Here is a 13,021-nt window from a genome sequence, read left to right on the forward strand (position 1 = left end):
TGTCAGCTTTAGGGACATACATAGACTGAATGTGAAGGGATGGGAAAAGATATTCCATGGAGATGGAACAAAAAGAAAGCAGGAGTAGCTATACTTAAACAAAATGGACTTCTATCCAGAGAGTGTAATAAACAAAGAAGGTCACTGTATAATATTAAGGGTCAATCCAACAACAGGATATAACAAATGTAAATATTTATGCACCCAACATAGAATTACCTAAATATATAGAATAAATATTAATAGATTTGAAGGAAGAGACAGACAGCAATACAATAATAGTTGGAGACTTCAATGCCCCATTTTATGCAATGGATAGATCAGACAGAAAATTAGGAAATATGGGGCTGAAGTGATGCATTAAACCAGATGGACTTAACAGACATTTACAGAACATTCCATCCAACACCAGCAGAATACCTATTCTTCTCAAGCACACACAAATATTCTATAGGACAGATCATATGTTAGATCACAAAACAAGTCTCAAAATATTTAAGATTGGAATCCTATCAAGCATCTTTTCCAATCACAGTGTGAAACTAAAATTCAATTACAAGAAGAAAACTGGAAAGCTCACAATATGTGGAGATAAAAGAGCATACTACTGAACAATCACTGGATCAAAGAAGAGATCAAAAGAGAAATAAAAGTACCCTGAGACAAATTAAAATGTAAAGAAAGTACGTCAAAATTTATGGGATGCAGTAAAGGCACTTCTAAGAAGGAAATTCATACCAATAAGCTGCCTACACCAAGAAACAAGATCTCAAACAAACCACCTAAATTTACACCTCAAGGAGCTAAAAAAAGAACAAACCAAGCCTAAAGTTAGTAGAAGGGAGGAAATAACAAAGATCAGAGCAGAAATACATGAGAATAAAAAGACAACAGAAAAGATCAATGAAACTAAACCTGTTTTTTTCCTCAAAAAATTAACAAAACTTTAGCTAGATATAAAAAATAAAAAGAGAGAAGGGACTCAAAAAAGTAACATTAGAAATCAAAGAGGAGACATTACAACTGATACCACATAAATAGAAAGGATAACAGACTATAATAAACAATTATATGCCAAAAAACTGTAGAACTTTGCAAGAGTGGGTAAATTTGTAGGAACATATGATCGACACAGGTGCAATCATGAAGAAATAGAATATCTGAATAGACCAAGTATTACTAAGGAGATTGAATCAGTAATCAAACACCTCCCAACAAAGAAAAGCCGAGGACTAGGTGGCTTCACTGGTAAATTCCACAAAACATTTAACAAGGAATTAAAACCAATCCTTCTCAAACTCTTCCAAAAAACAGAAGTGGAAGAAACACTCATCTTATGAGGCCTGCATTATTCTGATGGCAAAAGCAAAAAAATAGCACTACAAGAAAGTAAAATTACAGGCCAAAATCCCTGATGAACACAGATGCAAAAAAATCCTCAACAAAATATAAGCAAACCAAACTCAACAATACATTAAAAAGATCATATACCATGACCAGGGACACAAGGATGGTTCAACGTTTGCAAATAACTCAATGTGATACATAACTTTAAGAAAATGAAGGTTAAAAATCATACAGTCATCTTAATGGATGCAGAAAAGCCATCTGACAAAATGTGACATCATTCATGATAAAAACTCTCAACAAGGTAGGTACAGAGGGAACATACCTCCACATAATAAAGGCTGTTCACGACAAGCCCACAGCTAATATCCCACTCTATGGTGACAGGTTGAAAGCTTTCCCTCTAAGATCAGGAACAAGATAGGGTGTCCACTCACCACTCCTATACAATATAATATCAGAAGTCCTAGCTAGAGCAGTCAGGCAAGAAAAAGGAATAAAAGGTATCAGGGGGCGCCTGGGTGGCTCAGATCATGATTCCAGGGTCCAGGAATGGAGCCTCACATTGGGCCCCCTACTCAGCGGGGAGTCTGCTTCTCCCTCTGCCCCTCCCCTTGCTCATGTGCTCTCTCTCTCTCAGATAAATAAAATCTTAAAAAAAAAAGGTATCAGAATTGGAAAGAAAGAAGTAAAATTGTCTCTATTTGTAGACACGATTTTATAAAAAATTACTAAAGACTCAACCAAGATACTGTTACATCTAATCAATGAATTTGGTAAAACTAAGGATACAAAACAAAATTAACTTAAAAAATCCGTAGCATTTCTATACAGTAACACTAAATTTTCTGAAAAATAAAGTAGTAGATCCCATTTGAAATGGCACCAAAAACAAAATACTTAGGGACAAACTTAAGGAGATAAAAGATCTCTACTCCGAAACTACAAAACACCAATGACAGAAATTGAAGAAGATACAAATAGAAAAGTATCCCTTGTTTGTGGATTGGAAAAATTAATGTTGTTAAAATGTCAATACTACTAAAAGTCATTTACAGATTCAATGCAATCCCTATCAAGATTCCAATGGCATTTTTTAGAGAAGCAGAAAAAGCACTCCTAAAATTTGTATGGAACCACAAAAGACTCCAAAAAGCCCGAAAAAATCCCGAGAAAGAACAAAGCAGTAGGCACCCCCTTTCCTTATTTCAAGCTCTTCTATGAAGCTACAGTCCATAAAACCATATGGTACTGGCATAAAAATAAATATACCAAGACAAATATAGAATCGAGAGCCCAAAAATAAACCCAAGTATATATCACCACCCAGTGTTTGTCAAGGGAGCCAAGAACACTCAGTGGAGGAGTCTCTTCAATAAATTGTGCTGGAATAATTGGATATTCACATGTGAAAAAATAAAGCTGGACTCTCAGAAGAAAACTCCGAATGACCAAAGCAGTCTTGAGAAAAAACAAAACTGGAGGCATCATACTTCCTGATTTCAAAGTATATTACACAGCTATATTAAGCAAAACTATTTGGTATTGGCATAAAAAGACACACAGAGGAATCAAACATGACAGAGATAAAAAAATAAAGTCACACGTTTATGGTCAGAAATAAAGTCACACATTTATGGTTAATTAATTTTTGACAAAGGATCCATGAGTATACAACAGGGAAAAGATAGTCTCTTCATAAATGGTTGCAGGAAAACTGGACAGCCACATGCAGAAGAATGAAACTGGACCACTATCTTGTCCCATGTGCGAAAAAATCAACTAAAAATGGATTAAAGACTTAAATGTAAGACCTGAAACTATGAAACTCCTAGAAGAAAACATAGGAGAGGTAAGCTTCTTGACATCAGTCACGACAATGACTGGGTCTTTGGATTTGACATCTAAAGCAAAATCAATGAAATAAAAAATAAACAAGTGGAACTACATCAAACTAAAAAGCTTCTACATATCAAAGGCAGCAATCAACCAAACAAGAAGGCAACCTGTGGAATGGGAGAAAATATATGCATATCATATATCATATATCTGATAAGGGGTTAATATCCAAAATATGTAAAGAACTCCTACAATTCAACAGCAAAAAAACAAACAATCCAATTAAAAAAACGGGCAGAGGAGCTGAAGAGACTTTTTTTTCCAAAGATATACAAATGGCCAAGTTAATGAAGAGATGTTTAACATCAATAATCTTCCATAGGATCTAGCAACAGTACGTATTAACTTTGAACATAATTTTTCATGCTAGGTTATCTCTAACAACATAAAATGCTTAACTCATTAGGGTGGCAGAACCTATGTGGGACCATGAAAATTTCAATCAGTATAAAAAGCTTGTTCTACCTCCCAGAACTTAATGCATCAGTCGTTAGAGTTGATAAAAAGTCTACTATAATTCTAATGTACAGCCAAAGTTGTCTATATTACAAAATCTGAAAAAAGACATTTTTTTCTTACCATAGTCCTTTAACAAAGAAGACAATGTTATCATTTCTATTTTGCAAATAGGAAAACCAGGACTCTAAGAAGCTCAAGAGATATACACCCAGCTCAGTAAGACCACCAAGTAAGTCTTCCCATTCTAGTAAAATCTATCCACAAGCTTGATGAAGTCTTCCATATTGTCTTTTCTAGTACTAGAATAATAAGTGGGTGATATCTTCACCCCTGAAATCCATTTCATGTGGGTCACGTCAGCTCAAGGAAGACTACAGTACAACGGGAGGAAAATGTATGCTCTGATATGTGTATGATCTTCCAATCTATTTGGCAAAAAACAGCAAGGTGCAGAATACTATGCTATGCTATCATTTTTGTAGGAAATTACTGGAAGAATAATATGCATAGAAATTTGAAGAGGCAGCAAAAATCTCTGGAAAGACTCATAAGAAATGAGTATCATGGCTTTTTTTGGAGGAGGGGAACCAAACAGCTAGACCAGTGGTGGAAGGGAGATCTTTTCATTTCTTATTCTTTTATACTTTTAGAATTTTGAACTGTGACTATATTAAATATTCAGTAAGTAAAAAGCCACATTTAGAAATGAAAAAATTACCATAAGAGATGAGATGACAAAGACTGAAAACTGAATAATACTGTCACATACAAAAAAAATGGAATTTGTGCATTTTATTCAACAAATTTAGGCCATAAAACCTTTGTAATTTAAATCCCTTCTATATACTTAATGAACATATGCCAGAGGAAACTTGATGTAAATGCTTGAGAGGGAATGTTTTTCTGTGGCTCCTTTATAAAATCCTCAGTTATCGTCTCCTTTTTACATTAGGATTGTATCTGCAAAGAAAGAAATAAAATTAAAGGGCTTTCAAAACAGTCACACTTTGGCAAACACAATGAGAATGCCAATTTATCCTTAGGATCCGGTATTAAGCACTGACATTTTTACTTTCATTTATCCTTTTGACGTTAGTTTGATGACCATTTGGTAAAAATAAAACATCAACTCTAGAAAAAGTCCTGTAAAAGCATTAAAATAATTAATGAAAATGGTTTAAAAATAAATACATGTTTACACCTATCCTAGTATGGCTTCAAACTCCTTCCACTCCCAACTAAATTATAACATCTGCATAAGAGAGTATAATGAGCCTAAAATAAACATATTTTATAAAATTTTCTCCTATAGTAATTAAACAAATTTAACTGGCAACCAGACAGTCTTAACTACTTACGAAAAATCGGCACCATTTGTCAACATTTTCACCAAAACATATACTGTCAATAACGAAATTAAAGAATCAAACTGGCTGCAAAACAAATTCAAAAATACAGTACTTCTTGGTTCTGCCTTTACATAAATTTGGGAAAATGTTATCCTCCCCTAGTCAGTACCTACCTATAAGTAGATAAAGGAATTTTATTTTATACTATTCGTATTTGAGAGCTAATTATTATAAGGTTTTGGGCCTGCAGGAATGCTGAAAATGTGTTAAATCAGAATTAAATTGTAACCGCCCATTATAACTCCTCTAAACCTCCCACAAAAACCTGATTTGAAACTCTAATCCAGTCTCTTGTTTTTATGCTTATGCCAACTAAAACTGAACAAATGCTCTGGTATTTTGTCTTAACTCAATACCCATTCATTCATAATTCAACTAAGAGCTGAAAATCTCACAAATGTCATCAGCTAAATTCACCAGTTTAGGACCCTTCTTTTGTGTGAATGCCTTCCCAGCAATTTTAAGTATCTTGTGATACAGTTTAGCTGAATCACCCCCAAACCTCGAAGATATATCCAGCAAACCCAATTGAGAGGTGCTCAAGTGGTAAAAAAATAAATAAATAAATAAAAATAAATAAAAAATGAAACATTCTTTAGGTGAAGGGTTTTTTTTTTTTTTAAAGATTTTTTTATTTATTTAAGAGAAAGAAAGAGCACGTGTGTGTCAGGGAGGAGCAGAGGGAGAAGGAAAAGCAGACTCCACATTGAGCACAGAGCCCGATGCAGGGCTTGATTCCACAACCCTGAGATCATACCTGTGCTGAAATCAAGAGTCAGCTGCTTAACCAACTGAGCCACCCAGGCACCCTGTGTCTATTTCTAAAGACAGAATAAACGAATATTTAACCTCTATGAATAAAACTGAATTTTATACACATCTCAAGGATTCATGAGAAAGATGAAATTAAACTTTACCTGAAGAGATCATCAGCAAGAGACTCTTCTTTCGCATGTTGATTTTGCACCTGCCAAAATTAACATAATTTCAAAGATGTGTTCAATGATGAATATATGGTTAATCAAGTGCTATACTGGGTGGTCAGTCATCTCGGATATTTCCACATTGAGGAAATCACCAGGTCTATGAGTTCTTGCCTCTACAGTATTTCCCTCATTCACCAAATCCTCTCCATTTTCACTTCATGCCAAGATTACTGCAAAAGTTCTCTAATTAACTTTCTCCAGCTAATCCCCTCTCCATCAAAAGCAACCAACATATGTATATACTGCTAGCTTGCTGAGTTTTTGAATATTTTTTCCTGAAGAAAGAAGAAATATCACTGTTTTGAGGTCATAGGACTGATGAAGGGGCTGAGGGCAAAATCTATCTCACTTTCAACTAGAGCAACTCTGTGGGTGAAGTGGTTCTCTCCCCCAGTGTCCCAAGTCAGGGCTCTGAAGCTGCTGTTTAACTACTTCACTGACAAAGTAATTTTAAACACAAACTCATCAAAATCCTAATGCACCTCTAAGAGTGAACCCCAGAAAAACTCCATGCTGGGTCCATCTTTCTAAAGTCTAGATCCTATCATATGCCATTCAAAACCCTTCAATGACTTTTTTTTTTTTTACCTACCAAAGAAAACACAAACTCTTGAGTTTGACCCCCAACATGGGAAAGGCTCTTCATAACTTGGCTCCATTCTACATTCTCAATCACTTCTCACGCCCCTCTTCACAATCACTGTATGCCAGTTAAAACTGAATCACAAATCAACCAACCAGACTCACCTCTTAACAAATATCCTGTGTCCCTCTGCTTGTGTTCATGTTTTCCCCTCTGCCCGGAAAATGACCTCCTGTTTCTCCTCTTCCCATCTCTGACAATCTTTCAGTGTGCATTCATTTCAATAATAATTTAGTGCCTACTACGTGTCCAGGAACATGTTCTTCACTTCTTTACCAATGGTTTTTCAATTCTCTTCATTTAAAAATATAAAAATAATGTCTGCTATGAAGAACTCCCATAAAACTTCAGCTATACAACTCATAGATGCCTATTGATTTCCCTCTGTTATAATTCTGTATCTTATCTTTGCTAAAAGACCGTAAGCTCCTTGAATGTACATACTATTTATTTTTACTGTTAATAACTTACATTGTGTATTTCCAGATACTATCTTAAAACTCCTTCTAAAAATATCTCATTTAATCTTCATATAACTTCATTATTACTATTAGACTATTATCCCAGTTTTGTTTTGTTTTTTAAAGATTTTATTATTTATTTATTTTGAGAGAGGGAGAGTGAGCACAAGCAGGGGGAACAGTAGAGGGAGGGAGAAGCAGACTCTGCTGAGTAGGGAGCCTGACGCAGGGCTTGATCCCAGGACCCTGGGATCATGACCTGAGCCGAAGGCAGATGCTTAACGACTGAGCCACCCAGGCGCCCCCTATTATCCCAGTTTTAACCAACAAGGAAGCTAAGACTTAGGTTAAGTAACTTGCAGAAGATGAAAAGGTTGTCATATGGAAGAACTGGGATTTGACCAGGTCTTGCTGAGTACAAAGAGCACCACCAGGTCTTAACTAGGCTATTACACCAATTCTGAGTCTTTGGAAAGGGCTGAGAAGAATGACTTGCAGGGATTCTTCCAGAATGATTTTCTACTCACACGGTGAAATATCAAAATGACATTACATCTTTCCACATTTTCTAATAGGTATAGCAGAACATAAATGGTAAGACAATGATTTTCATAAAGCAGCTGTCAAAAGCAGTTGGTATTATTATTGTAATTATTTTGAAATGCTTCCCAGCAGGGGTTGTTAATTTTAAAGTTATAGTAAAGAAAAATCAGTTTTTATGTGTCTTAGTAAAAACATTAAGTAAAATAGTTTTAAGAAATAGAAATCCTCACATTACTGGCATTTTTTAAGGGTTGGAGAGAGTTACATATCTAGTCTATCAAAATTCAAATCAGGTTGGATAGTGTCTCAAAGAGTTATTATGTTTAATGCACAAAATGAAAATATCCTAAATCTAAGGAAACTTCAGGAATGGATTTGGTGATTATGAAAACAAAGAGTCTGCAGCAGAAGTAGAGAAAGAAAAACTGAAAAAGAATGAAAGGCAAAAAATACTTAAGAAGAGCAGCTGGGACAGGCCTAGGGAAATAGGACATCAAGGCAGTAGCATACTTATATACAGGCACTGTAAGCGCATGAGAAAGTCAACTCTATTATCTTAAAGAGTAAATCCAACATAGTGCACCTAAAATTGCTCTAGCAAAAAGAGAGATTTGGTGGAATAAATCTTAAACATGGGCTCTTTTCTAATTCTAATCAAATAAACAAAAGACAGAAAAAAGTCAACAGCTACACTGTCATTCTCTCAACTCCTCTCTAGCCAAACACCAACAAAACCTAGGATAATCAAGAAGCCACAGACTTGAGAAAAGTAGCCTGCAGAGAACCAAAAGATTGCTGCAACATGTTCTTAACACTGCCCTAACCCATTAAACAAACTAAACCCAAACCTGAGAATGCTTAGTAATACTCCAAATTTGGGGAAAAAGTAGCCTGAGCAGAAAAACACTGCTGGTAGACTACTGGAAAAGGACAAATGGCACAGGGAAGTGAGTGGTATTGACACTGACCAAAGGCACAGGCCCCATGCAGCCCTGACAAATTAGGTAAACAACCTAAAATGACAGGTTGTTCTCTTCTGGGATAAGATGCACCCCCCTGGTACACATTTAATTCCAGTTCCAGGAAGGAGCAGCACATAGCTCCAGCTAAGCCCTTCCTTTCCTGGATTTAAAGTCTTCAGACAACAGAAATTAGATGGAACATGCAATTCACCTCTGATTGAGCATGTTGCCATATTAATGGAATGGAGCCACCAGGATAATTCTGTTCTCTACCAGAACACTAAGAGCTTGGGTAGGAGTAATTTTGACTACATTCACTTTTGCCTCACAAACTGTCTTTATTTTTTTTAAATTTTTTATTTAAATTCAACTTAGTTAACATATAGTGTATTGTTAGTTTCAGAGGTAGAGTTTAGTGATTCATCAGTTGCATGTAACACCCAGTGCTCATGACTTCCCCCATCACCCAATGACCCCATCCCCCCCCCCACCAGCTCCCCTCCAGCAACCCTCAGTTTGTGTCCTATAATTAAGTCTCTTCTGGTTTCCCTCCCTCTCTATTTATCTTATTTTTCCTTCCTTTCCCCTATGTTCATCTTTTTTTTTTTTTTTTTTTAAGATTGTATTTTATTTGAGACAGAGAGAATGAGAGACAGAGAGCACGAGAGGGAGGAGGGTCAGAGGGAGAAGCAGACTCCCCGCCGAGCAGGGAGCCTGATGCGGGACTCGATCCCGGGACTCCAGGATCATGACCTGAACCAAAGGCAGTTGCTTAACCAACTGAGCCACCCAGGCGCCCCCATCTATTTTGTTTCTTAAATTCCACATGAGTGAAATCATATGGTATGTGTCTTTCTCTGACTTATTCTGCTTAGCATAATACACTCTAGCTACATCCATGTCATTGCAAATGGCAAGATTTCATTCTTTAATGGCTGAGTAATATTCCATTATGTATATATACCATATCTTCTTTATCCATTCATCTGGGGTTTTTTTAAATTCAATTAGCCAACATATAATACATCATTAGTTTCAGATGTAGACTTCAATAATTAATCAGTTGCACAAGCTGTATTTAGATTGTAATCCCTGCACAAGATAGCATATGATGCTTCACAAAGCAAACAGAGTACCTGGACAGGGTATTTTATTCTAAACAGCTGCAAGATGAAAGAAAACTGCAAACTACTCCACATACTAAAGGGGAAAAAAAGGGCAGCAACTGGAACAGAACATGCAAGACAGATGAAGAACCTAGTCCATAAGAAATAACCCAAGGATAAAAAAATGAAGTTACTAAGAACATGAAAGCAATAAAATAAAAACCAAAAAGTTAGATGACAAAAACCACAATGACAATGAAAAGGGAACAAATGCTAAGTAAACTAAGACCTATTATTAATAACACCATTTCAGAATCAAATAAACTGGAAATACCTAATAGTGACTGTTTACACTGTTATAAATGCTTTACAAGTAGCATCTTACTTAACCCTCACAAAAATTCTGTGAAACAGAGGTATAATTATTGTTCCCATTCTACACAGGAAGAAATGCATGCATAAGAAAGTAATTTGCCCAAGATCACATAGCTGATAAGGAACAGAATACATTTGAATTTCTGACATAGTGAAAGAGCTCAGGAAAACCACAGTGAATGCAGAAGAAATGGATGTGGAAGGCAAAGGTGATCTAATAAAAGGATAGTAATGTCTTAAACATAGAGAACCCAACAAATATAAAAATGCTTTCCAAGATGTATTAGAAGAGTTCCTTGAAATAAAAAGACCTGCATCTGCAAATCAAAATAACATACTGTATTCCAAGAAAAATGAATGGAAAATTGATCAACACTGAGACATATTCTCATCGTTACTGACTTGCAAGCCTAAGAAGGAATGGGGCAGGCATGCAAGTCACCTTTTAAAAAGGGAGAAAAAGAAAGGACTGTCATAAGATGGTGGGGTGGGGTGGTGGGGGCGGGGGAACAGAGGAAGTACAAATAATTTCTTCACTGTTTACAGCAGTGACCCAAAAACCATATCTAAAATCAAAATAGGCAGTATGAAACAAATACTGATTCTAACCTGACAGTAGTTTTGTTTTGTTTTGGGTTTTTTTTGGTCATATATATCTCCTTTGGTCTTAGAGGGAACTGAGTAAATAAAACACCTTAAGAAATATTTGCAAAAATTCAGCAATGCTTTCAGCTTTACTTCCTTCTATCAATCTCTCGCTCTCTCTTCCCACTCTGGCAATTATTCCTCTTCAATAAAGAGATATCTGGAATAATTCACTTCATATTTAAATGGGTAATTCCTGGACTTCAGGATTTTAACTTCGTCATTCTCTTGTGTAGTACCACAATTCTTTGAAACGCACATTTTAAATAAGGCCATTTATTCTTTAAAAAAGAAAGGAGGAAAGGATGTGACTTCCATTCTTTCATTTTTTGACACTAAATATCCTGAGTGACCTTACCAACCCTACTTTTTGGCAACCCTCCTAACAATTTTTTGATTAAAAAGCATTTTTAAACACAAATTGCTGAAGACTACATTAACCCACAATGAAGCAAAATAAAAACCCTGAGAAGTTAACAAGTACCATGGTCAGCTTTTGCCTTGCCCTGTGGGTTTCTGCAAAGCATAAAAAAAACTGGGCTCTGCTTTGATGTCTGTATGGGGGATGAGCAACATGAAAGAAAATCAAAGATGGGGAATCTAAGAAAAGACTCCAGCATTAAAGAGAGAAAGTGGAATAAACTGTACAACACAAAAAGAAGGCAAGAAAGAAACTTGCCTGCCTCTCAACCCTAACACAGGGTGAAGGAAAAAAAAAAAAACTCTGAGTTTGTGACAAGCTGGCCTTCACTCAGGCTTCTAGTCCAAATACGTATTAACTACCTAGGTGATCCAAAAAAATCACAAGTGGAGGATAAAGTGGGTCTCATATTGGTAGAACAAGACTGGCAGACACAAACAAATCTTTTCTAGAGGAAATAAACTTGAACTTAGGACTCAAGGAATTCCCACAGATCAAATTCCAAGGAAAATGAGCAGTTCACATTCAACTACCACAAAATATATACTTGGAAACAAGGCTCCATAAGAGAAGAGTAGCAGAAACATATCAACAAACACTTTAGGCAAAGAATACAAGAAGAGCTTAAAAATATCAGCAGGGAACAATAAGACCTAGAGCTGAATGAAACAGACAACCAGAAATGAAAAAATACAATAGGCTGAATGAAAACTCAGTGGATAGGTGGGAATACCAACCAGACAGAGTGGAAAGGAAAAGGACCAGACTGGAAGATAATCTGGAGAAGTTGCCAAAAAATACAATCCAGAGAAAAAAAGAGATGAAATATATAGAAAATAAGATAGAGAAGAAAGCGAAATTTGACTTCTGTCAAATTGGAGTTTAAGAAAGAGATAATATCCCTACCCATAATTACCAAATGGCCCTACTTCAAATAGCCTGCTAAGAGGACCTATCTGGAGCCCACCTTTGGGTTCCAGGAGCACTAGATAATCAGGCAATATAAAGGCTAAGAAGAAAACTGTCTAAGCTTGGAAGAGACCTCTGGTTATCTCTCAATTCAACAGTCATGTGTTTCTGAAATCTTAACTTCCATCCAGTAACTTCCTCTAGAACAAAAAGTTGCCACTTTATTGAATTTTATTAAATTCTCCAGTTAAAAATAAGTAAGGGGTAGAAAGAATTATGAATCAGGTATATGGTTGTTTTACATAATATCCACTAGACTCAAAATACCCAGGAAGGAAGTAAAAAAAAGAGAAGCATATTTTCACAATCTTACTTATGAGTTCTCATTACAGAGTATATAAATATATATAGTTGATACATGTAAACAATGAATTCTTGAAAATCACAGTCTAACAGAGAGCTGTAAAGCAGTTCACATCTTCCCAGAAGAACAATGTTATAAGTGAGGTTTGGTTTCCTGAGAGTTAGGCAACATATTACTTATAGATATGATCAAAGACATGCCATAAAGTATGCAAAATTATAAAACTCTAAAGCAATTTCAAGTGTCAAAATTATGCTGCTGGTCCTAATCTAGGATTTAAAACAATATGAACTGATTATGTAAGTATCCTACTGTGAAAGTACATAGAAAAGCATACTCTGACATAACACATATTTGATCAGAAATCTGTATATGTTTGAACATATAAATACAAATGAAATGATAAAATGACTGGGATTTGCTTTAAAATACTCCAGGGGAGGAGCGCCTGGGTGGCTCAGTTGGTTAAGCGACTGCCTTCGGCTCAGGTCA

The 13,021-nt window shown here is 35.7% G+C and overlaps 1 protein-coding gene across 4 annotated transcripts in view; it reads right to left on the reverse strand.

Moving 5' to 3' along the window:
• Positions 1 to 3,514: 3,514 nt before the first annotated feature.
• NBN (nibrin) overlaps positions 3,515 to 13,021 on the reverse strand; it is a 44,143-nt gene continuing 34,636 nt past the window's right edge. For all 4 annotated transcript variants that reach the window (XM_035011491.1, XM_035011494.1, XM_035011493.1 and 1 more), the window contains 2 exons: positions 6,032 to 6,081; positions 3,515 to 4,665 (listed from right to left, as the gene is read on the reverse strand). In XM_035011491.1, coding sequence (XP_034867382.1) covers positions 4,635 to 4,665; positions 6,032 to 6,081 — 81 coding nt within the window. In that variant the 3' untranslated portion in view covers positions 3,515 to 4,634. The remainder of the gene's footprint in view (positions 4,666 to 6,031; positions 6,082 to 13,021) is intronic.

The sequence above is a fragment of the Mirounga leonina genome, unplaced genomic scaffold (genome assembly GCF_011800145.1).
Source record: "Mirounga leonina isolate KUSES-001 unplaced genomic scaffold, KU_Mleo_1.0 Mir_165, whole genome shotgun sequence".
NCBI lineage: Eukaryota > Metazoa > Chordata > Mammalia > Carnivora > Phocidae > Mirounga > Mirounga leonina.